At 48.0% G+C, this 21,204-nt stretch overlaps 1 protein-coding gene across 1 annotated transcript; it reads right to left on the bottom strand.

Annotated features, from left to right (window-relative positions):
* Positions 1-7,585: 7,585 nt before the first annotated feature.
* On the bottom strand, positions 7,586-11,258 carry KRT18 (keratin 18). The gene is made up of 7 exons (XM_068561601.1): positions 10,766-11,258; positions 9,911-9,993; positions 9,467-9,623; positions 8,748-8,912; positions 8,510-8,635; positions 8,104-8,327; positions 7,586-7,769 (listed from the first exon to the last, which is right to left on the bottom strand). The coding sequence occupies exons 1-7, from the start codon at positions 11,177-11,179 to the stop codon at positions 7,649-7,651; spliced, it is 1,290 nt and encodes a 429-aa protein (XP_068417702.1). The 5' UTR covers positions 11,180-11,258; the 3' UTR covers positions 7,586-7,648.
* Positions 11,259-21,204: the final 9,946 nt, after the last annotated feature.

Below are 21,204 nucleotides of genomic sequence, written 5' to 3'. Positions count from 1 at the left end.
GCTGTTCTTTTTCTAGGTTCCTGAAATGGGAGCTGAGCATAAATTTCCCTCTCAACATTGGTTCATCTGTATCCTACCACTTTTAATTTAATTTTAATTTTTCATCTGTATCCTACCATTTTTAAATTTTCATTCACTTCAATGTGTTTTTAAATTTCCTTTGAGACTTCTTTGACCCATGGATTACTTAGAAGTGTGTTGTTTAGTTTCCAAGTGTTTGGAGATTTTCCTGTTATCTTTCTGCTGTTGATTTCTAGTTTGATTCCATTGTGGTCAGAGAAAACATTCTCTATGATTTAAATTCTTTTCAATTTTTTAAGGTTTGTTTTGTGGCCCAGGATATGGCCTGTCTTGGTATATGTCCAGTGGGCACTTGAAAAGAATGTGTATTCTGCTGTTGTTGGTGGAATGTTTTATAAATGACAATGAGGTCTTGGTTGATGCTGTTTTTGAGTTCCTCTATAGCTTTGCTGATTTTCTGTCTAGTTGTTCTATTAATTAATAGGAGAGGGGTGTTGAAGTCTCCAACTATAATTATGGATTTGTCTATTTCTCCTTTCAGTTCAATCAGTTTTTTTACTTCACATATTTTACAGCTCTGTTGTTATGTGCATACACATTAGGATTGCTATATTTTCTTGGCGAATTGACTTTTCATCATTATGTAATGTCTCTTTCTATCTCTGGCAATTTTTCTTTGCTCTGAAGTCTACTTTATCTGGTATTTATATTGCCACTTCTGTTTTCTCTTGATTGATATTTCATGATATATCTTCTTTTTTCATTCTTTTACTTTTTTTTTTTAAAGTTATACAATTTTTATTTTATTTATTTATTTATCTATGGCTGCGTTGGGTCTTCATTTCTGTGCGAGGGCCCTCTCCAGTTGCGGCAAGTGGGGGCCACTCTTCATCGCGGTGTGCGGGCCCCTCACCATCGCGGCCTCTCCTGTTGCGGAGCACAGGCTCCAGACGCGCAGGCTCAGCAATTGTGGCTCACGGGCCCAGTCGCTCCGCGGCATGTGGGATCCTCCCAGACCAGGTCTCGAACCCGTGTCCCCTGCATTGGCAGGCAGATTCTCAACCACTGCGCCACCAGGGAAGCCCCTCTTTTACTTTTTATATCCTTGATTTGAAGTGAATTTCTTATAGACACATTTATAAGAGAAAAACAAAAGATGACTTTTATAGACTGCCTACTTATTTTAGAACTAGAATCCTATGACCAGGTAATTACAGCCAAAGATTCCTGTGGGTCAGACCATTCTGATTATTACGCTGACCCGGTTGCCTTTTAAGGTAACCAAACCTACCTTGCCTCTGGTGGTCAGCTGCCGCCCCTGGCTGTTCCATGCTGGGATCCATCATTGCTATCGAAATCAGGAAGCCCATTTCCATAGCAGCCCATCCATCTTCATTCCTGAGTGCAGAGAAAAATCAGCACAGCCCTTTTTAAGAATGCTCTGCTTCTCTTACCAGTATATTTCTCAATGCCTCAGTGAAGGACATTTCCCCTAGGCCCTCTTGGGGGAATTATTTAGGGGTGAGTGAGTGGATTGTACATGATAAATCCGCTTCAACATTCCTCTCTCTTTAAGTCTTTGGATTCCTTTCTCTGCATTATGCAATAGGATTTCTTGCATTGCAGCTTCATTTGTTGTACACCACTCCTGAATCCAGGTTTTAACAAATTAACTAAGGAAAGAGATAAAATCATTCCTAACTGCTGGAGTTAGCACACCAAGTTTGGAATCTCTGAACCCATATTAAAAAATTCAGCCCAGGGAATTCCCTGGTTGTCCAGTGGTTAGGACTCTGCGCTTTCACTGCCAAGGGCCCGGGTTCAATCCCTGGTCAGGGAACTAAGATCCCACAAACTGCGAGGAGAGGCCCCCCTGCAAAAAAAAAAAAAAAAAAAATCAGCCCAATTCTAAAACTGTGTTCCTTCCTCTCTGGTTTAGCATCTTTAGAATCTCACCCCACCCATATTCCCCAATTTTATGTTTAATAATCTAACAAAATCTTTGTTAATCTTGTGAGTCTTTTCCTCTAGGGTCAGATTTTGTACTTGTCCCCCTAGTCACGTGTCTGAGGCACCCATTGCACATTGACCACCTCAGGTGAGGCTTTTACAGAGTCTCCAAGCAAGACAGGACCAGCCTCGTTAGACAGAGAAGGAAGGGCTGCCTCTGCCAGACGGTGAGATTTAGTGGGGCCTGGGCATTCAGCATCCTCACATAGATCCCAAAGCCCCTTTGCCCATTCTTAGGATTCCTCCTCAATCTCTTGGCTTTTCCCATAAGACCTGGTAAGGATGTGATTTCAACATATGTAATTCAACAACCTGCAGAATCAGGCTTCAGCGGCATCAGCCCTGTGGCTATAGGAGTTAAGAGAGTCATTTGGGAAGTCTTTCTTAGGAGCAGCCCTGTCCTCTTGAGCCAAGAATTTAAAATTTAAATTAAAAAATTTAAAAAGAATTTAAAATGTCAAGCTTGCCATTTCCTTTTCTTAAGCTCATTAGTACAGCCAAAACAGCCAGACCATATCAGAGTCCTTGATCTCCTTTTTCCTTTCTGGGAGGGAAGGAGGGAAGGCCATGGTGCTGACCCTCTGTACAACTTGGGTCTGACTCTCAACATTGCTTGCCCATTGGAATCACCTAGGGGCTCTTTTAACATTTGCCTGGAGGCCTGCACCCCAACCTCAGAACAACTGAGTCAGGATCTCTGGAGATGGGACCTGGCCTTGGTATTGTTTATAAATCTCGCCAGGTGATTCAAATGTACATCCAGGGCTGGGAACCCCTGGGTTAAGTTGTAATCCACAGAGGAAAGAGTTTGGGACTGGGAACCTGGAGATGTGTTTTCCTGCGTTAAGCTTCTCGCTCTGTAGCTTCGGACAAGTCACATGATCTCTGTGAACCTCTACGCCCACTTCTCTGGGCCAGAGCCAGTAATAACCACTGCCTTGCATACCTCACAGGATTGTGATGAGGATCAAATGCATAAGGGCCCTGGGAACTGTGAGACATTGTCCGATGGGAGGACTAGTCATACCAGATGCATCATCTCGGGTTACTTCGATCAACTTAGTTGCAAACACTGCTCAGCCTCTGCCAGGGACTTTCTGCTTCATCCTGGGGCAGGTACACATCCCATAATGTTGGCTGGGGTCAGTCTAGTCTCAGGCCTGTCTGCTCACCATACCACATCAGTCTCTCCTTTTTAGGGGCCCGAGGAAAGATAGATTCCTCCTGGCTGAATTCCACTGATGGCCAGCCAGGGCAGTGCCACCCTTTGTAGGGGCTCATCAGACTTCCGGGGCACCTTTGTGGTCAGAGGGAGCACATGCCATGTAATACTTACACATTTGGAAAATGGTAGGGCAGATGGGGCAAGAATACTACCTCGATGGCTTTCCTAAAACAAATGTCAGAAAGTAAAGCTCAACCATCTTGCCCCAAGGATTCATATCCTGTAGACTCCTGCAAAGATTGGGGTCGGGAGACAAAGTAGGGGTTGAAGAGAGATTGGGAAGGAAGAAGCGGGATAGGTGATTGTTATGTTTATTCAGGGAAGGTAGGTTTAAGAAGGGTGAGATGCACCTCACTAGGGCGGGCGCCTTGCTTTCGGGTAGGATGTTTTTCTCCAGGTAGTGGAACCCAGGCACCCAGAGGCAGTGGGGCTCCCTGCCTGCAGAAGCTCCCAGGTGACCTCTCGCGGGGCTCAGGAAGAGCGGCCCTTGCTCTGCTCACTTCGCAGCCTCTCTGACTCATCTTCTCTTGGGGCCTGACAGTGATAAAGACGCCCACCCCCTCCCTCTGGGGGCTTCCCTGCACCCTTAGGGGCTGCCTGTCCTGGCCTCATCCTCCTCTGGGCCTCTCAAGAACAAAGGGGCTCGAACAGTGCTGTCTTTAGCTTTTCTCCAAGGACCCTCATGTTTTTAGAGACTGCAGAATAGACACACTGTATTTTTTAAGTAAAAACTCAGTTTTCCATTAGTTGAAGATTCATTATCCTGGGATCATCACCTTTTCACTTTCCTGACTACAATTCTCCCTGCCTGCTCTATCCAACTTATAACACTTGTCACCTGCTAACATGCTATATCACATTTATTATCTGTCTCCTGTCACCAGAATATAAACTCCATGAGGATAGGGATTTTGTCTGTTTTGTTCACTGAAAATCCCTAGTGCCTAGAAGAGTGGCTGGTGCATCATAGGGGCTCAGTAAGTTTTTGTGTGAGGAATGAATAAAAACGCAAATACTTTTGACCATTAGGCTGTGAGCTCCACGAGGTAGGGGCAATACCAATTTTCTTTACCACGTATATACTCACAGGGCCTGGCACAAAGTAGGCACTTCATAAATATTTGTTAATATGGCAGTCCAGCATTCCATTTTAGGAATTTATAGATAAATTCCTAGATATGCTCACACAGGGCATATTAATTAACATTAATTGCAACATTTTTGAGAAAGCAAAACTACTAGAGACCAAGACGTGCATCACTAGAAGACCTTGGTTAAGTGAATTTGTACTCCACACACTAGAGTACCAGGCAGCTATTAAAAAGAATGAGGTATATGTGAAATTAAATATAATAGCTCCCTTCCCACCAAACAACAGTTTTCTTTTTGGTTGTTGTTGCCAAGACCTGAGAGAAAATTATTGAAGTTCCTTCTAAAATAATGATCCTAGGGAATTCCCTGGTGGTCCAGTGGTTAGGATTCCGTGCTCCCATTGCAGGGGGCATGGGTTTGATCCCTGGTCTGGAAACTAAGATCCTGCATGCCATATGGCGCGGCCAAAAAATAATAATAATAATAAAAAAAAAATAGGGACTTCCCTGGTGGCCCAGTGGTTAAGAATCCTCCTGCCAATGCAGGGGACACGGGTTCGAGCCCTGGTCGGGGAAGATCCCACATGCCGCTGAACAACTAAGCCCGCGAGCCACAGCTACTGAAGGTCGCGCGCCTAGAGCCCCTGCTCCTCAACAAGAGAAGCCACCGCAGTGAGAAGCCCGTGCACCGCAATGAAGAGTAGCCCCTGCTTGCCGCAACTAGAGAAAGCCCGTGAGCCGCAACTAGAGAAAGCCCGTGCGTGAGCAGCAACGAAGACCCAACACGGCCAAAAATAAACAAATAAAATAAATAAATTTTAAAAAAGTAATTATTAAATAATGATCCCAACATCATTCCTATACAGATGCAATAGAAATTTTATGTAAAATGATATCGTATATATTTTTAAAATAAATTTATTTATTTATTTATATTTTGGGCAGCATTGGGTCTTCATTGCTGTGCGTGGGCTTTCTCTAGTTGCGGCGAGCAGGGGCTACTCTTCGTTGCAGTGCACGGGCTTCTCATTGCAGTGGCTTTTCTTGTTGTGGAGCAAGGGCCCTAGAGTGTGTGGGTTTCAGTAATTGTGGCACGCGGGCTCGGTAGTTGTGGTTCTAGAACGCAGGCTCAGTAGTTGTGGTGCACAGGCTTTGTTGCTCTGCGGCATGTGGGATCTTCCTGGACCAGGGCTCAAACCCATGTCTCCAGCGTTAGCAGGCGGATTCTTAACCACTACGCCACCAGGGAAGCCCGATATATTTTGTATGATGTTTCTCAAACTAGATGGATGACAAATTACTAAGGCAAGGGTCAGGAAAGACCTAGATATCATTTCTCAAATTGGTCTGTGGAGCATGATTGGACATTACACAGATCAAGGTTCTGATTTTTAGAAAGAATTTGTAGAGTGTAGTAGTTATTCTTTATTGCAGATTAAGAGCAGATTTATGTGATATAAACATTCAACTGGACAATGGGTAGGAAAAAATTAATTGAAATTGGCACCAAAACAGGGGAGGTGACAGAATCACTACAATTCTGTAGTGCATAATCACTACAATTCTGCATTTCCCCCCCTCAATATTGGGCTAACAATTTCCTTATAGTAAATGGAATATGCATATGGATTCCAAATGAAGGTAGAAGAGATTCCAAATTCACTCATCTGGGTAAAAAAAAAAAAAGTAGGTCTACATATCTTGATTCAGAAAGGTGTCCAAATTATACTGTGAAATGAAGAAAGCAGAGTTTAAGAAATCAAGATGAAGAACAGTATGAGCCTACATACCTAAAATAAAATGTGTTGGTATATGTCTAGTTTAAGAAATAATTTTACAGTGGTTACCTCTGGGGAGTGGAATGGGACATATTTAATTTTCTTTCCTTCTTTCCTTTTGGATTTTGTGCTTGTTTTTTATACTTTTTAATTTAAAAAGATAAATTATCATTCCAATCAAAGCATATTAATTTTAGACATCCTTTGTTTTCACTACTAGATGACACACTTCCAATCAAAAGCACAGAACTGTGCAACTAGAGATTATCATACTAAGTGAAGTAAGTCAGAAAGAGAAAGACAAATACCATATGATATGACTTATACGTGGAATCTAAAATATGGCACAGATGAATCTATCTACAAAACAGAAACAGACTCACAGACATAGAGAACAGACTTGTGGTTGCCAAGGCAGGGTTGGGGGGTGGGGGGTGAGAGATGGATTGGGAGTTTGGGATTAGCAGATGTAAACTATTATATACAGGATGGATAAACAACAAGGTCCTACTGTATAGCACAGGGAACTATATTCAGTATCCTGTGATAAAGCATAATGGAAAAGAATATAAAAAAATAATGTCTATGTGATGTAAAAAAAAAGGGATAATACCTACTCCATTGGGATGATCATGAGCATTACATGAAATAACCTGGCAAAGGACCAAGCAAGAAGCAAACTTTCAATGCATAGTAGCAATTAACAGGATAATAATTATTGCAATTATTTACAAGAAAACCACTTCCACACACACACACACAAAATCACAGAACTGGAAGTGTTCATTATTACCCAAGTGGATGGTTACTTAAGGGCACCACTTACTTAGATGGGAACCACTGGTGTAGACTAGTCCTTCACCTGCCATGATTGCATTTACTCCAATTCTAGCCAGACCTCTAGTACTCTTAAAAATCATATCCCATTCTCAATTAAGTGAATGAGCAGAGCATAGGGGACCATTGATTTGGGGGCTGAGTGTGGGAAGGGTGTGTGGGGAGAAGCACTGGGCCGTGGGTCATGGATGCAGGGTGGCAGGGATGGGGAGGGCCAGTTGCGTGCTCTGGTCTCTCGCCTCTTCCCCTTTCCTTTGCCCTCTGTCCTTGGCTCCACTTCCTTCTCAGGCTCATATTTCTACTAAGGAGCACCTGTCAGGTGGGGGCTTTATGATCAGTTTTCTTTAAGGTTAAGATTCACAATTCTATTGTAATTTTCCCCACTGCCATTGGCCCATCCCATCTACTGGCTCCCTTCTTTTTTTCTGAGAAGGTGTTTCCAAGAAGCCAGACCCTTCCTCTGGGTTCAGAGGCCCACTCCCCAACCCGTATGAAACCTCTGGGCTCAGAGGTGATTTCTGCCTGATCAGAGAGATAGGACTATGGAGTCGGGGCATTCGTATGCTCACAGTATGAAATCAGCCGCTCGCAGTATGAAATCAGCCACGGAAGACACAAAGTGATATGCAGTAACGTCTCAACTTTTATTGGCCTCCTGCTTCCCAGCGCACCCTGCTTCTGCTAACTCAATGCCTCAGAACTTTGGTGTCTGAGGTCTCAGACACCACTTTGCCGTCCACAAGCCTGAGGGTGGTGGTCTTCTGGATGGTTTGCATGGAGTTGCTGTTGTCCAAGGCGTCACCAAGACTGTAACAGAAGACAAAGGCCCAGTCATAAACAGCACCGCAGAGAAAAGAGAAACAAGGAAAGTGGAGAAAAAAAGCCTCCCAATCCCTGCCTGTATGTCCAAGTTCCCCTTCGCTGCTTCCTCCATAACTGAAGGCCAAATTCCACCTGTGCTCCAAGAACGGCTAGGAGCAATATTTAGTCTATTCTCTTCTCGGGGCACGCACAGAGAACCAGCCCAGTGCTCAGTGGGTACCAAGGAACAGGCATATGGGGGGCTTACAAAAGCTCAGGCTTTGGGAAGAAGTGGTAGCTTGACCCCAGCTTATACAGATAGGAGGAGAGCCCCACTCACTTGAAGTCCTCCCCATCTTCCAGCAGGCGGCGGTAGGTGTTGATCTCAGCCTCCAGCTTGACCTTGATGTTCAGCAGGGCCTCGTACTCCTGGGTCTGGCGTTGCCCCTCTGCCCGGGTCTGGGCCAGCTCCGACTCCAGGTGCAGGAGGACCCCATTGAGCTGCTCCATCTGCATGGCATAGCGGGCCTCCACTTCCCTCAGGCTGTTCTCCAAGCTGGCCTTCTGCAGGGGCAGAGGGAGGAGGGTCGGGTGAGACAGGGTGGAGGGAGAGTCTCTGCAGCTTTCAGCCCTCTTTGAAACTTTGAGTGCCTACTGTTTGCCAGGTACTAGGGTAGTGAGTAGGAGCAGTGGGAAATACAGCGAGAAACAACTCTTTCTGAGCGAAAGGCACTGAGGGCTCTCACCAGATTTCTCATGGAGTCCAGGTCGATCTCCAGGGACTGGACAGTGCGTCTCAGCTCCGTGAGTGTCATCTCAGCAGCTCCTATCTCAGCGGTCTGCGAGGTGACCACTGTGGCGCTCTCCTCAATCTGCGGGGGGGGGGGGATATGGTCCTCAGGTCCCTCCTTCTCTGTCGGCCTCCCTCCCGCACCCTCGTGCCTCTTGTGCTTAGCCCAGCATCCATCCCTCTCCCTCGTGTACCTGCTGGGACCAGTACTTGTCCAGCTCCTCTCGGTTCTTCTGAGCCAGCTCGTCATACTGGGCCCGGATGTCTGCCATGATCTTGCTGAGGTCCTGAGCTTTCGGGGCATCCAACTCCACGGTCAACCCCGAGTTGGCAATCTGGTTTTGTAGACCCTTTACTTCCTAAAGGAGAAAGGGACAAAAGCGAGGAGGTGCTCAGGGTCAGAGCTCCGGGAAGCCTCTTCATCTGTGACTGCCTCTTCCAGGAGGCCTACAGGATCAGTTGGAGAACAGAACGGGGGGAATCTCTTGACTTTGCTCTCTGGGCGTTGCCAGTTCCGGGCCTTCTACTCCAGATGGGTAAAATGCCAGCTGTGAACGCCATGCTTGTCACTCACAGGCGGCGGTTCCTCTCTCCTCCCTTCACCCTGTCCCTCCACCTACAAACCTGCTCCTTGTACCTTCCTCCCTCACCTCCTCCATCCGGTCTCACTTCTACTGCTAGCTGTTTCCACTGGGGTCCTCATCTCATCCTCTCACTCATGTCCTTTTAACTTCATCACGCTCTAATTCAGGTGACCCACCGAGCGTGGCAACAGCCTGATGAAGAAGCACTCAGGCTGGTGGTTCTAAAGTCCCCCCGCAAGGCGTCTTGCAGGTGGCCTGCTCCATCTAGTCCCCAACCCAGACGCATCTTGGCCCCTTGGTTCCTGGCTTGGCCAGGGCCCCCTGCTTGCCTCCTCGTGGTTCTTCTTCATGAACAGCAGCTCCTCCTTGAGAGCCTCAATCTCAGTCTCCAGTTGCAGCCGGGTGACGTTGGTGTCATCAATGACCTTGCGCAGCCCGTGGATGTCACTCTCCACAGACTGGCGCATGGCCAGCTCTGTCTCATACCTGTGGGAGTGGAGGTGATTGGAAGGGCCCCACCTCTGGTCCTGAACCTTCTCAACCCACGCCACCTACTGAGAGCAGCCCCACGCCCGCTGCGAACCAGCCGTCTGAGTCAGGAATCAGGCAGTAAGCCTCTGCGCACCGTTCCTGGCACTTGGGGGACAGTGTTCTTACTACACTGGGTTACATGAAGAATAAATCGGTGGAGCCTTACTCTCATTCACCCAGCTCTACCCACAGCCGAACAAGGTCCCCCTGACGGACCCCAGCTTCCTGGCCCCCAGCCTTACTTGACTCTGAAGTCGTCAGCAGCAAGACGGGCATTATCAATCTGCAGGACGATGCGGGCATTGTCCACAGAACTTGCAAACATCTGGCGGGGATTGTAGAGAGAGGTTGCTGCATGAATGGGAAGTCAACGATGGGGGGGGCTGAATGTGCGGAGGGTGTTATGTGTCTCAGCGAAAACACCTTCCCAGTCCCTGGAGTAACCAGAGGCTTTCCTTGTATACCTATCCCCTTCTACCTGTGCCCCCTCGTACTGTTCCCTCCTTTCCTGGAGTCTCAGATCCCAGGGCTCCCAGGCTCCTGCTGCCCTTCCTTCCAGGCCTCTGCTGCTGGCTGGCCAGCCCGGAAGTGAGCGGTTACTGATACGTCCTCTCCCTGGCCCTCTCCCAGCATTCTTCCTAGCGCACCTGTTCAGCATCCCCCCGCCCCACCGGCAGGCCTCCTGTTTACTCCCAGATGACTCAGCCTTAGCCACGTCCGCTTAACCCCTCCAATTGTCCCCTCTCCACCAGAAGCCAGAGTGTCTGGGCCCTCTTTAACCTCCCTCTATGCTGTCCACTCCTCTGCGAAGCTCCCCCCTCCCCTTCCCACTCTGTCCTGGGGAAGGGCCCTCCTGTGCCCATTCACCACCCTTGGGGTCCCTGTGACCAGGGGCGCTGTCTATGGAAATTCGGGGTATTCCTAACCCTCTGCGGGTGGAATTGGGGGCGGGGCGGGAGATAGACAGGGGGAAGGAGCGCAGGCACCCCACCCGACTAAAATTCCCATCCTTGGGGGAGGGGGAGGAAGAGGGGAGTGGATAACTGGAGGGTCAAACGTGGCTGGGAGTTGGGGCTGCTCCCTCCACGCCCCCTTACCTGAGCCCTCAGGTCCTCAATGGTCTTCAAGTAGTGCCCCCAGTCTCTGACCTGGGGTCCCTTCTTCTCCAGGTGTTCCCGGATTTTGCTCTCCAGTCTCCTATTATCGGCCTCCAGGCTCCTCACCCTCTCCAGGTAGGAGGCCAGGCGGTCATTCAGGTCTTGCATGGTCTCCTTCTCGCCCTGGATGCCCCCTACACCCACCAGACCCCCGGCCATCCCGGCGCCCAGGTTCCCGGACCCCCAGCCGCCCCGGACGCTGGTGGAGCGGGACACGGAGATCCGGGAGCCCGAGCCCCCGGCGCCTGCATAGACGCTGGCAGCGCTGCTGACCGGTCGGACCCGGTGGCCAGGTGACTGCACGGAGCCCGCGGACCGGTAGCTGGAGAAGGTGGACTGGGCGCTGAAGCTCATGTTTGTTCTGCGAGGAAAGAGTGAGGCCAGGACTCAGGTGCTGGGCCGTGGAGTGTGTGAGGTCCGCAACTCAAGTTATAGCTCTCAGGGAGGGGGGTGGGTGGGAACCCGCCCGGGAACCCGCCCCCGCCCCCGCCCCCGCCCCCCCCCCCGACAGGCCCCGCCTCCGCCACCAGAGTCGCCGCGGAAGCGCGGAAGCCTGCGCCACAGGTGCACCGCGGGGACTCCGCGCCCTTGGTTCCTGACCCTCCCCAGCCTTTCCCCGCCCCCTCAGCACCGCCCTGCCAAGGTCACCCTCCAGCCCCCGGGGTGGCGGTGAGTGAGTGGGGCCGGGACAGCCGTGGGCAGCAGGTGAAGTTGGCTCTGGCAGCTGGGACTTCAGGGCAGGAAATGACGTCATGGTACCCCCCCTCCCCCAGGTAGGGGAGGTACAGGCCTGGTTGAGAATTTGGGGAATGAGTGTCGGAGTCGGGTGTGAGTCTCCGTCGTTGTCCTCAGCTGCAGCCCAAGTTCCCACCTGCAGGGGGCATCTTGGGGAATCCCGGAGCCCTAGGAGTCCTGGGGAAGAAAAGTTGGGGGCTGGAGAAGAGGAAGAGAAACGCGATTCTGAGCCTCAAGTCTGCTGGTTTACACTCGACCCCCCCCACACTTGGTTCCCAATCGTGCCCTCCTGCACTTGTTCCCTAGCACACACTCAGCCCCTATCTTATGCATGTGTATTGTCAATTACCCACAGACACGCTTACTCACCAAGTATGTTCACTCTGAACCTTCCCAACCCCTCCCCATCCCTCAGCCCACTGCCACGGAGGCCTGGCCTTCCCAGAGCACTTTGTTGTTTGAACAGGAGTCCTCACTTCTACACACCTGCGTATCAGCCTTACCCACACCCTTGGGTAAACAAATATTTCTGAGCACTTAACAGTTCGACAAATATTTGTCGGGCACCTACTGTGCATCAGGCCCCGTTCTAGTTGCTGGGAGAGCAGCAGTGGAAAGAGACCAATAATCCCTCATGGAGACTGTCATGTGTCCCATTTGTTATGGGGCCTGAGAGGACAGACACGCACACCTCCAAACGTTCTGGCTGAGGCTCAGCAGTGGTGGCCAGCCCTTTCTCCCTCCTTACTAGGACTGTTCTGCAGGCCCCCTCCTTCCCCTGCCTCTCCTCCAAAGGCTCTCTGGATCCCAAGCCTGTCCCCAGGGGGCTGCCCCCTCCAGGAAGCTTATGTCAGGATATGGGTGAGAAGGATGGATGTAGGGAAGTTCCCCGTGCTCCCTTCCCCCCTGAAGCTGGATGGTGACCCCCTGCTGGATGAGCTGGAGGAATCCTGAGGCACTGGGCCTTCAAGTCTGTTGCCAGCAGCAGCTCATTTGTCTGGCAGGGCCTGGCATTACACACCTGTCTGTGCTCTTTGCTCTGGGGAGGACCTATCGATTCTTATCGAGCTGCCAGCTGAACTGAAGAGGTGAAGGCAGACGGGAGAGGAGGAATGGGAAGAGAAGGGGCCCCAGGAGTAGCTAGGTCAATGGACCAGACAGAGGGGAGGCACTGCTCAGATGAGGGGCTTGGCCCTGGATCATCCCAGACCTGGTACCTTCTGGTGGGGAAAGCCCCTCAGCACCCAGTGGGAGCTGGCTAGGAGCAGGTCAGGGTGGGAGCTGGCCAGGGGAGGGTCAGGGCCTGCTGAAGGTCAAAAGGCAAATGGGATGCAAATTAGCATACAAATGAATGCCCACTAGTTTTGCATGGAAGATTTCTGGGAGCTTAGAAGTGCCAGCCAAAGGGGTTTCTTCTGCTTTCACCTTCACATTCCCCCATGAAGTTCCAGAATTGTCATGTTGTGCAGAATTGCACAATAAGGTGTAGAGGTTACATATGTGATGTATTGCCTTTGCTGTTTTTGCTAAGTTTGAAGTCAGCCAATTTGGGGACTTTGCCAGCTGCGTCACCTTGGGGAAGTCACTTAACTCTGCACTTCAGTTTCTTCACTGGTAAAAGGAGAAGAAAGCCTGTCCAGTCTATCTCCTTGGGTGGTAATTGATATGAATGTTAATTATTACTCACTTATTCACTGAACAAACGCTAATTACTTACTGGGGAGTAAATCTCCAAGAGGGCAGCTGTGAGGGGGTCACTGTAATTGTAAAGATGTCTCCATGATGTAAGGACTCTTTCTAAGTCACTTAACACCCCTGGGGGACTTTGAATTCCAACAGGGATCAAGCCCAGATCTAAGGATTCTTATCTAAACTCCAGGTCTTTCTCTGACTCCTGCCCCACTCCAACTGCTTGGGACATTTTGGGGCCTGGGGAGGGAGGCACTGTCTGGGGGCTGGAGGAGGAGAGCTGCCAGCCAGGTCTTATCTCCCATAGCTGATGTTAGTGGCCACATTCCTGACCTCTTGCAGCATCGGGGCAAATACCGACCTCAGGTTTCCAGCACCAGCCTGCCCTTTTCCACCACATCCAGATTCCTCTGTGGTTCAGGGCCTTTTCACTCTTCTGAGAGCCTCTGGGAGAGCTGGGGAGGGGGTGTGAGGGGGGAGTTTTGGGCCCCCAGGTTCCCAGCACTGGGGCTCTGGGGTGGTGGTGGGATGGGTTGATGGTGAAGCCGGTCTCTGGAGTCGGAGGAGCAGGAAGTGTCCCGGTGAGAGGCCGGAACAAAGACAGATGAGAAGGCGAGTCGAGTAAAGGAGCTTAGCAGAGGGGGGTCCCGAAGGAGGGGAAATGGTCCCCGCCCCCATCCTGCCCTGTGTTCCGGTGTCCTGCTGAGGGGGAGCTGGGAACCTGAGAGACAGGTTTAACTACTGAGTAAACTCCAAGATGACCCCGATAAGGGGGGGGCGGGTCAGCTCTTTCCTCCCCTTCCCTACACTCTCCCTTGGAGAGCTGGAGCCACAGCCCTGGGAGAACTAGATAGTGGGGAGATTAAGGGATTGGGGGATCATGGGGGCCTGGAGCCCTTTAGGCTTTGCTTTATCATTTAGTCTGTAAATTTTGTACCCAACCCTGAGGAGGGGGTTGTTTAGAATAGCAACTGAAGTGTGATGGTTGGGGTCTATAGACCAGACAGCAGGGGGCGGGAGTCGGATTCTCATCTCCGTCTCCAAGGATCGAAGGATTGAGAACGACTTCAGAAAGGACCTGCCAAAGGTGTGAGTGTCTTGGGGGCAGCGAGAGGTCTTTTTGGTGGGGACAGTAGGGGGCAGCAAGGCGGGTGAGAGGTTGGCCTGGGAGGCTCCCCTCAGCTCCCCTCAGTGAAGGGCCCAGGGTGCCAGCGTGCCTCCCACAGGAGGACCCCAAGGGCTACTGAATTAGGGGCAGAGCCTCCGAGGAAGAGAACACACAGAGGGAGGAACAGGGCGAGACCCGAGGGAAAGGAGTCTGGGGCTGAGTGGGAATTCCTCTTGCTCAGCCCTGAGTCTGGCATGTAGCGGGAGCTCCATAAATGATTTTGATTTAAACAATTAATGAAAAGGGGGGCCGAGGAGTGTGGTTAGGTAGGCTGTGGAGGCAGGTGGGATGATGGGGGTGGCAGCTGGGTTGGGAGCAAGGCCCAGTCTGAATCCCTCAAGACTTTTGGGAATGTCTCTGGAAGTGTCCCTGCCCCATTTGGAGACCCTGGACCTGCCTGTCCAGTGTAGACTGGGGGAGAGGTTCTGAGGGTTCGGGCCAGGCCCTTTCCCCCAGGGTTGGGAAGGTCAAAGAATGCTCTGGTACTTTTATATCATTGCTTCAGCTGGGTTTGTATCCTGGGTTATTTTCCAGGGATAAAGGAAGGAAAGATCTTGAGGAGCATGTAGCTGCCCAGGAATCTCCAGCGATAAAGCTCAGAGAGGATTCCAGGAAATCTGGCCCTTCCAGAGTCCCCTCAGCTCCCTGGGGTCCCCTGCAGTCTCCTCTGGCAAAGCCAGCTCTCACCCACCAGGGGTGGCCTCTCCTATTCTTATGACCCCTTCCCCTTCCCCCTTCTGACCCTGGTGCTCCTGGTCCCTCCCCTGGTACAACCCCGTTACCTCAGTGCCATCCCTCAGCCCATCACCTCTTTCCAATCTGCCAAGAGGTGGGTGGCGCACAGGGATGAGTGTGGCACTTGGTGTCAAAAGACCTGGGTTCAAGGTCCCACTGCTGGCTGGGTGATCTTGGGCAAATTTACTTGCCTTGGTCTCCTCAGCTGTAGAATAAGGATAATAGTTATATCTACTCCGAGAGTTTTCATGAGAATCTAATGAGACAATCTGCCTGGAAGGGCTTTGACAGCTGAAGAAGTCAGTTGATTTCCTCTCTTGTCTGGTTTGCCCCCATCTACTCTTTTTCTTCCCAGGTCCCTTATTTTACTCTCACTACCCTCTAGCCTTCTGCTGCCTCCTCATCACTATTTCTTTACTTTCAATTTGGGCACAGGGCAGGTGCAGCTAAAACTGAGTCTACGGAAAAGGGGGTGAAATGGAAAAGTAGAGTGGCTGAAAACCCATCTCAGAATCATCCCATCAGTGGTCACGTCTGTACCAGTCTCTCTCCTTTTGGCTTTGAACTAGGCAGATCTACTAGCAATGTCTGGGGAAACTGTTCTGTGAGCAGCTAGACAGGCAAGGCTACAGCTTGAGAGAGGCATGGGGTATGGAATGTAGCTTGTGGAGCCAAGGCTAGCCCTCAGGGCCTTTGCGAAAACTGGACAAAGTCAGCCTCCTCCCTGTCTCCTTGGCCTGGTGCCCTTGTGCACTGACCGACCTACACAGGCAGATGTGGTAGCCCTGTCTGGAGCCATCCCTCTAGAGGATCTGGGGGAAACCCTGGTGTGGATGAGATGGCCTAAGGAAACAGATCAGACAAAAAAAGTGGGCAGAATCTGCATAGAGGGACCCAAGGCAAGAAGAGGAGGAAGAGACAGAGGGAAAAGAGAGGAGAAAGGAGGGGAGGTCCAGACTCCTGCCAGCTCCCAAAAGAGACCAGGAGAGAGGGTTGTCATGAAAGCCAAGGAGAAGTTTCAAGGAGGGGCAGATACACACAGAGATCAAGGAGGCTGAGGACAAGCAGAGCACTTCCAGTAAAGTGATGGAGACCAAAGCCAGGTGCTGAAAGGCCAAGGAGTAAGTGGTTAGTGCTAAGTGGAAGCAGAATGTAAACTTTTCTTTTACGAAGTTTGGGGGAATGCCCTCGCGGTCCAGTGGTTAGAACTCTGCGCTCTCACTGCCGAGGGTCCGGGTTCAGTCCTTGCTAAGATCCCACAAGCCGTGTGTTGTGGCCAAAAAAAAAAAAAAAAAAAAAAAAGGTAAAAAAAAAAAAAGAAGTTTAGGGGATTTCCTGGTGGTCCAGTGGTTAGGACTCTGCGCTTCCACTGCTGGGAGCATGGGTTCGATCCTCGGTCGGGGCACTAACATCCTGAAAGCCGCATGGCACGGCAAAAAAAAAAAAAAAAAAATTAAAAATTAAAAAAAAATGTTTGTCCGGGAAGGAAAGGAGAAAATGGGGTGCTACCCTGTTGTAGGTAGCAAGGTTGATGGAAGGTGTCCTCAGGATGGTACTGTTTAGCCAGGCTGATCCGTGATTAAACAAACAAAACAATGGAGTAAGGTTGGTGCTGGGCCAGGGCAAGTCCAGGGCCTAATGGAAGCCCATAGCAGCAACTGCTAACCCAGCCTAAGAGCCTAGGGGAAGTGACATTTCAGCGGAAACCTGAAGAGTGCTAGTACTAGTAGGTGGCAGACCTGGGATTTGTCATACGTAACCTCTACATGCTTCTGCCTCTCTACCAATGGGAAGAGCAGGACAGAGGCAGAAGGAGCCTGCGGCACGCGTGATGAGATAACATGGTCTACCCATGGTGCATGAGGCTATGTGAATGGTTCTGAGGTCCCAGTGAAGGTCACACAGCATGGCTCCATGATGAGACCAACCACATGAAAATCTGTCTCCTGGGGGAATCTCTTGCTGAGAGATGAGCGGGAGGGAGTGGTGGAAACTCAGAGGCAAAGGAATCTAGATTTACAACATTGTTGCAATAGACTCTTGGGGTGGGTTGAGTGGGAAAGCAAAGACAACCAGAAGACCTCAGAGGAAAAGGAGTCCAGGGCTTGGGAGCTGACATGATGGATGGCAGCTTCAGTCTAGAAAACAAGGGAGCACGAGATGTGGCATGTCAGAGAGGGGATTGTCGGAGTTTGGGGTCAGAGCAGATGATATCATTTAAGGGTGGCTGAAAATCATGGAGTTAAGGATCTTAAGGAAAAGAAAGGATAGGAAAAGAGCATAGATTTTGGAGTCAGGCAGATCTGAGTTTGTGTTCTAGCTCTGTTGTTTGCCTGCTGAGTGACCTCGTTCAAGTTGGGTGCCCAAGTTAGTAAGCTTCTCTGAGCTACAGTTTCCTCATCTGTTGTTGCAGGAATTAAATGTGCATGATAGGGCCTGGAGCATAGCAGGTGCTCCCCTGCCTTCTTCTGCTGCAATAATCATCAGCATGGAGGTTCAAGTCTCTCAGTTTGGTTCAGTCCTACAGTGAGCTGGGGATACAGAGATAAATAAAAACAAACAATAATAATCAAGGAGATGATTATTAGAGGGGACAGATAACTGGACCAAAAAAATACAGTGTGATAGGTGCTATGAAAAGTTCTAAAGTAGTATCAGAGGAGGGAATAATTCATCCATTCATTAACAATTTGTAAGGCAGCTGCTATGTGCCAGCCATGTTCTAGGCTCTGGCGATACAGCAAAGAAAAGCCAGATAAGGTTGTTGTTCTTGCGGAGCTCACATTTTAGGTGGAAGGGTTGGGATCGTGGAGAACCTCAAGAAGGAGGGAATGATCTGGCAGAGCTTCAAGAAGATGAACAAGAACTTGTTAGAGAGACAAGGGTGTCAAGGTGTGTCTTTACAGGGTGTCTTTACAGATAGAACGGTATTGTGATCTGTTACAGTATCCAACAGAGTCCCCTCCTCTGAGTTTCAGATATGTATCTCCTGCCTGTCACTGGATATTGTCCCCAGTTGGAGCTGTCAAAGAAATCTTTTTTTATTTAAAAAAATTTTTGGGGGGGACTTCCCTGGTGACGCAGTGGTTGGGACTCCACACTCCCAGTGCAGAGGGCCCAGGTTCAATCCCTCGTCAGGGAACTAGATCCCACATGCATGCCCCAACTAAAAGTTTGCACGCTGCAACTAAGGAGCCCTCGAGCCACAGCTAGGGAGCTCGCCTGCCACAACTAAGACCTAGCGCAACCAAATGAATAAATAAATGAATAAAATAAATATGAAAAAAAAAGAAATCCTAGACATTTAAAAAAAAAAATTTTTTTTTTGGCTGTGCTGTGCAGCTTGCAGGATCTTAGTTCCCAGACCAGGGGTTGAACCCGTACCCTTGGTGGTGAAAGAGTGGTCTCCTAACCACTGGACTGCTGGGGAATTCCCAAAGAAATCAAGCTTATTAGATGTAAGGCTGGTTCTTCCTGCATCTTTTTTTTTTTCTTTTAAAAAATTCAGATTTATTGAGGTACAATTTGCATAGAGAAATGTTCACTCCTTTCAGGGATATGGTTCAATGGGTTTGGACAGATGGATACAGTTGTAGACCTGCCACCATAAATCAAGATATAAAACATTTAATCACCTCAGAAAGTCCTATTGCATTCCTTCATAGTCAATCTCCCTCACCCACCCCCAGCTCTGGCAACCATCAATCTGCCCCTATGATTTTTCCTTTTTCAGAATGCCAAAGGAAGTTGAATCATACAGTATGTAACCTTTTGTCTCTGACTTCTTTCACTTAGCATAATGCTTTTGTGTTTCACCCATGTTATTGCATGTTTGTTCCTCTTTATTGCTGCATAGTATTCTACTGTATGGTGGTACCACAATTAGTTTATTCATTCACCAGTACATGGATATTTGAGTTGTTTCCAGTTTTTAGTAATTATGAATAAAGGTGTTATAAATATTTGTGTACAGTTCTTTGTGTGGATATAAGTTTTCATTTCTCTTGGATAAAATAGCTAGGAATGGGATGGTGTGTTGTATGACAAGTATATGTTTAACTTTATAAGAAACTGCCAAACTATTTTTTTCAATTGAAGTTTAGTTAATTTATAATATTGTGTTCAAACTATTTTCTAAAGTAACTGTACCATTTTGCATTCCCACCAGTAATGTATGAGAGTTCCAATTGCTCTGCACCCTCACCAGCACTTTCTATTGTTTTTCTTTTTTTAAATTATAGCTTTACTGGTGGGTGCATAGTAATATCTCATTGTGGTTTTAATTTGTATTTTCGTAATGACTAATGATGTTGAGCATCTTTTTTATGTGCTTTTGTTGCCATCTGTATCTCTTCTTTGATGAAGTGTCAGTGCAAATCTTTTGCCCATTAAAAAATATTGGGTTGTCCATAAAAAAATGAAAAGACAACCTACAAAATGGGAGAAAACATTTGCAAATGATAAGACAGACAAGGGCTTAATCTCCAAAATATACAAACAGCTCATACAACTCAACAGAAAAACAAATAACCCAATCAAAAAATGGACAGAAGACCTTAATGGACATTTCTCCAAGAAGACATACAGATAGCTAGTAGGCACATGAAAAGATGCTCAACATCACTAATTATTAGAGAAATGCAAATCAAAACTACAATGAGGTACCACCTCACACCGGTCAGAATGGCCATCATTAAAAAGTCTACAAATAACAAATGCTGGAGAGGGTGTGGAGAAAAGGGAACCCTCCTGCACCGTTGGTGGGAATGTAAGTTGGTACAGCCACAACGGAAAACAGTGTGGAGGTTCCTCAGAAAACTAAAAATAGAACTACCATATGATCCAACAATCCCACTCCTGGGCATACAACCAGACAAAACTATAATTCAAAAAGACATCCACTATGTTCATAGCAGCACTATTCACAATAGCCAAAACATGGAAACAATCTAAAAGTCCATCAACAGATGAATGGGTAAAGATGTGCTACACATGCACAATGGAATACTACTCAGCCATAAAAAAGAACGAAATAATGCCATTTGCAGCAACATGGATGAAACTAGAGATTATCATACTGAGTGAAGTAAGTCAGAAAGAGAAAGACAAATACTGTATGATATCACTTATACGTGGCATCTAAAATATGGCAAAATGAACCTATTTACAAAACAGAAACAGACTCACAGACATAGAGAACAGACTTGTGGTTGCCAAGGGGGTAGGGGCTGGGGGAGGGAAGGACTGGGAGTGTCGGATTAGCAGATGTAAACTATTACATATAGGATGGATAAACAAGGTCCTACTGTATAGCACAGGGAACTATTTTCAATCTCCTGTGATAAACCATGATGGAAAAGAATATATAAAAAAAGAATGTCTCTATGTATATAACTGAGTCACTTTGCTGTATAGCAGAGACTGGCACAACATTGTAAATATACTATACTTCAATAAAAAAATAGAATTAAATTTAAAAAATATTGGGTTGTCTTTTTTATTATTTATTTTTGAGAGTTTTAAAACTCTCAAAATAACATTTAATAACATTCTGTTATTAATTTCTATTTTAAGCCTCTTATGGTAAGAGAACATAGATTGTAGGATTTCATTTCTTTTAAATTTGTTGAGATTTGTTTTTTATTTGAGCCAGCATATGGCCTATCCTGATAAATGTTCCATGCACACTTGAAAAGAATGTGTATTCTGCTGTAGTTGGGTGAAATTTTTTATGTATCAATTAGATCACATTGGTTGATGGTATTTTTCAGGTCTTTTATATCTTTACTGATTTTCTATTTGTCTTATTAATTATTGAGAAAGGAATATTGAGGCCTCCAAGCATAATTTTGGATTAATCTACTTCTCCTTTCAGTTCTTTTAATTTCTATTTTATGTTTTTTTTAAAAATTAATTAATTAATTTATTTGCCTGCACTGGGTCTTAGCTGTGGCACACGGGATTTTCGTTGCTGAGTGTGGGCTCTTAGTTGTGGCATGTGGGCTCTTAGTTGTGGCATGCGGGCTCTTAGTTGCGGCATGCGAGATCTAGT

Source organism: Eschrichtius robustus, chromosome 13, assembly GCF_028021215.1.
Source record: "Eschrichtius robustus isolate mEscRob2 chromosome 13, mEscRob2.pri, whole genome shotgun sequence".
NCBI lineage: Eukaryota > Metazoa > Chordata > Mammalia > Artiodactyla > Eschrichtiidae > Eschrichtius > Eschrichtius robustus.
The sequence above is the reverse complement of the archived record's forward strand: the minus strand, read 5'-3'. Positions and strand labels throughout refer to the sequence as shown.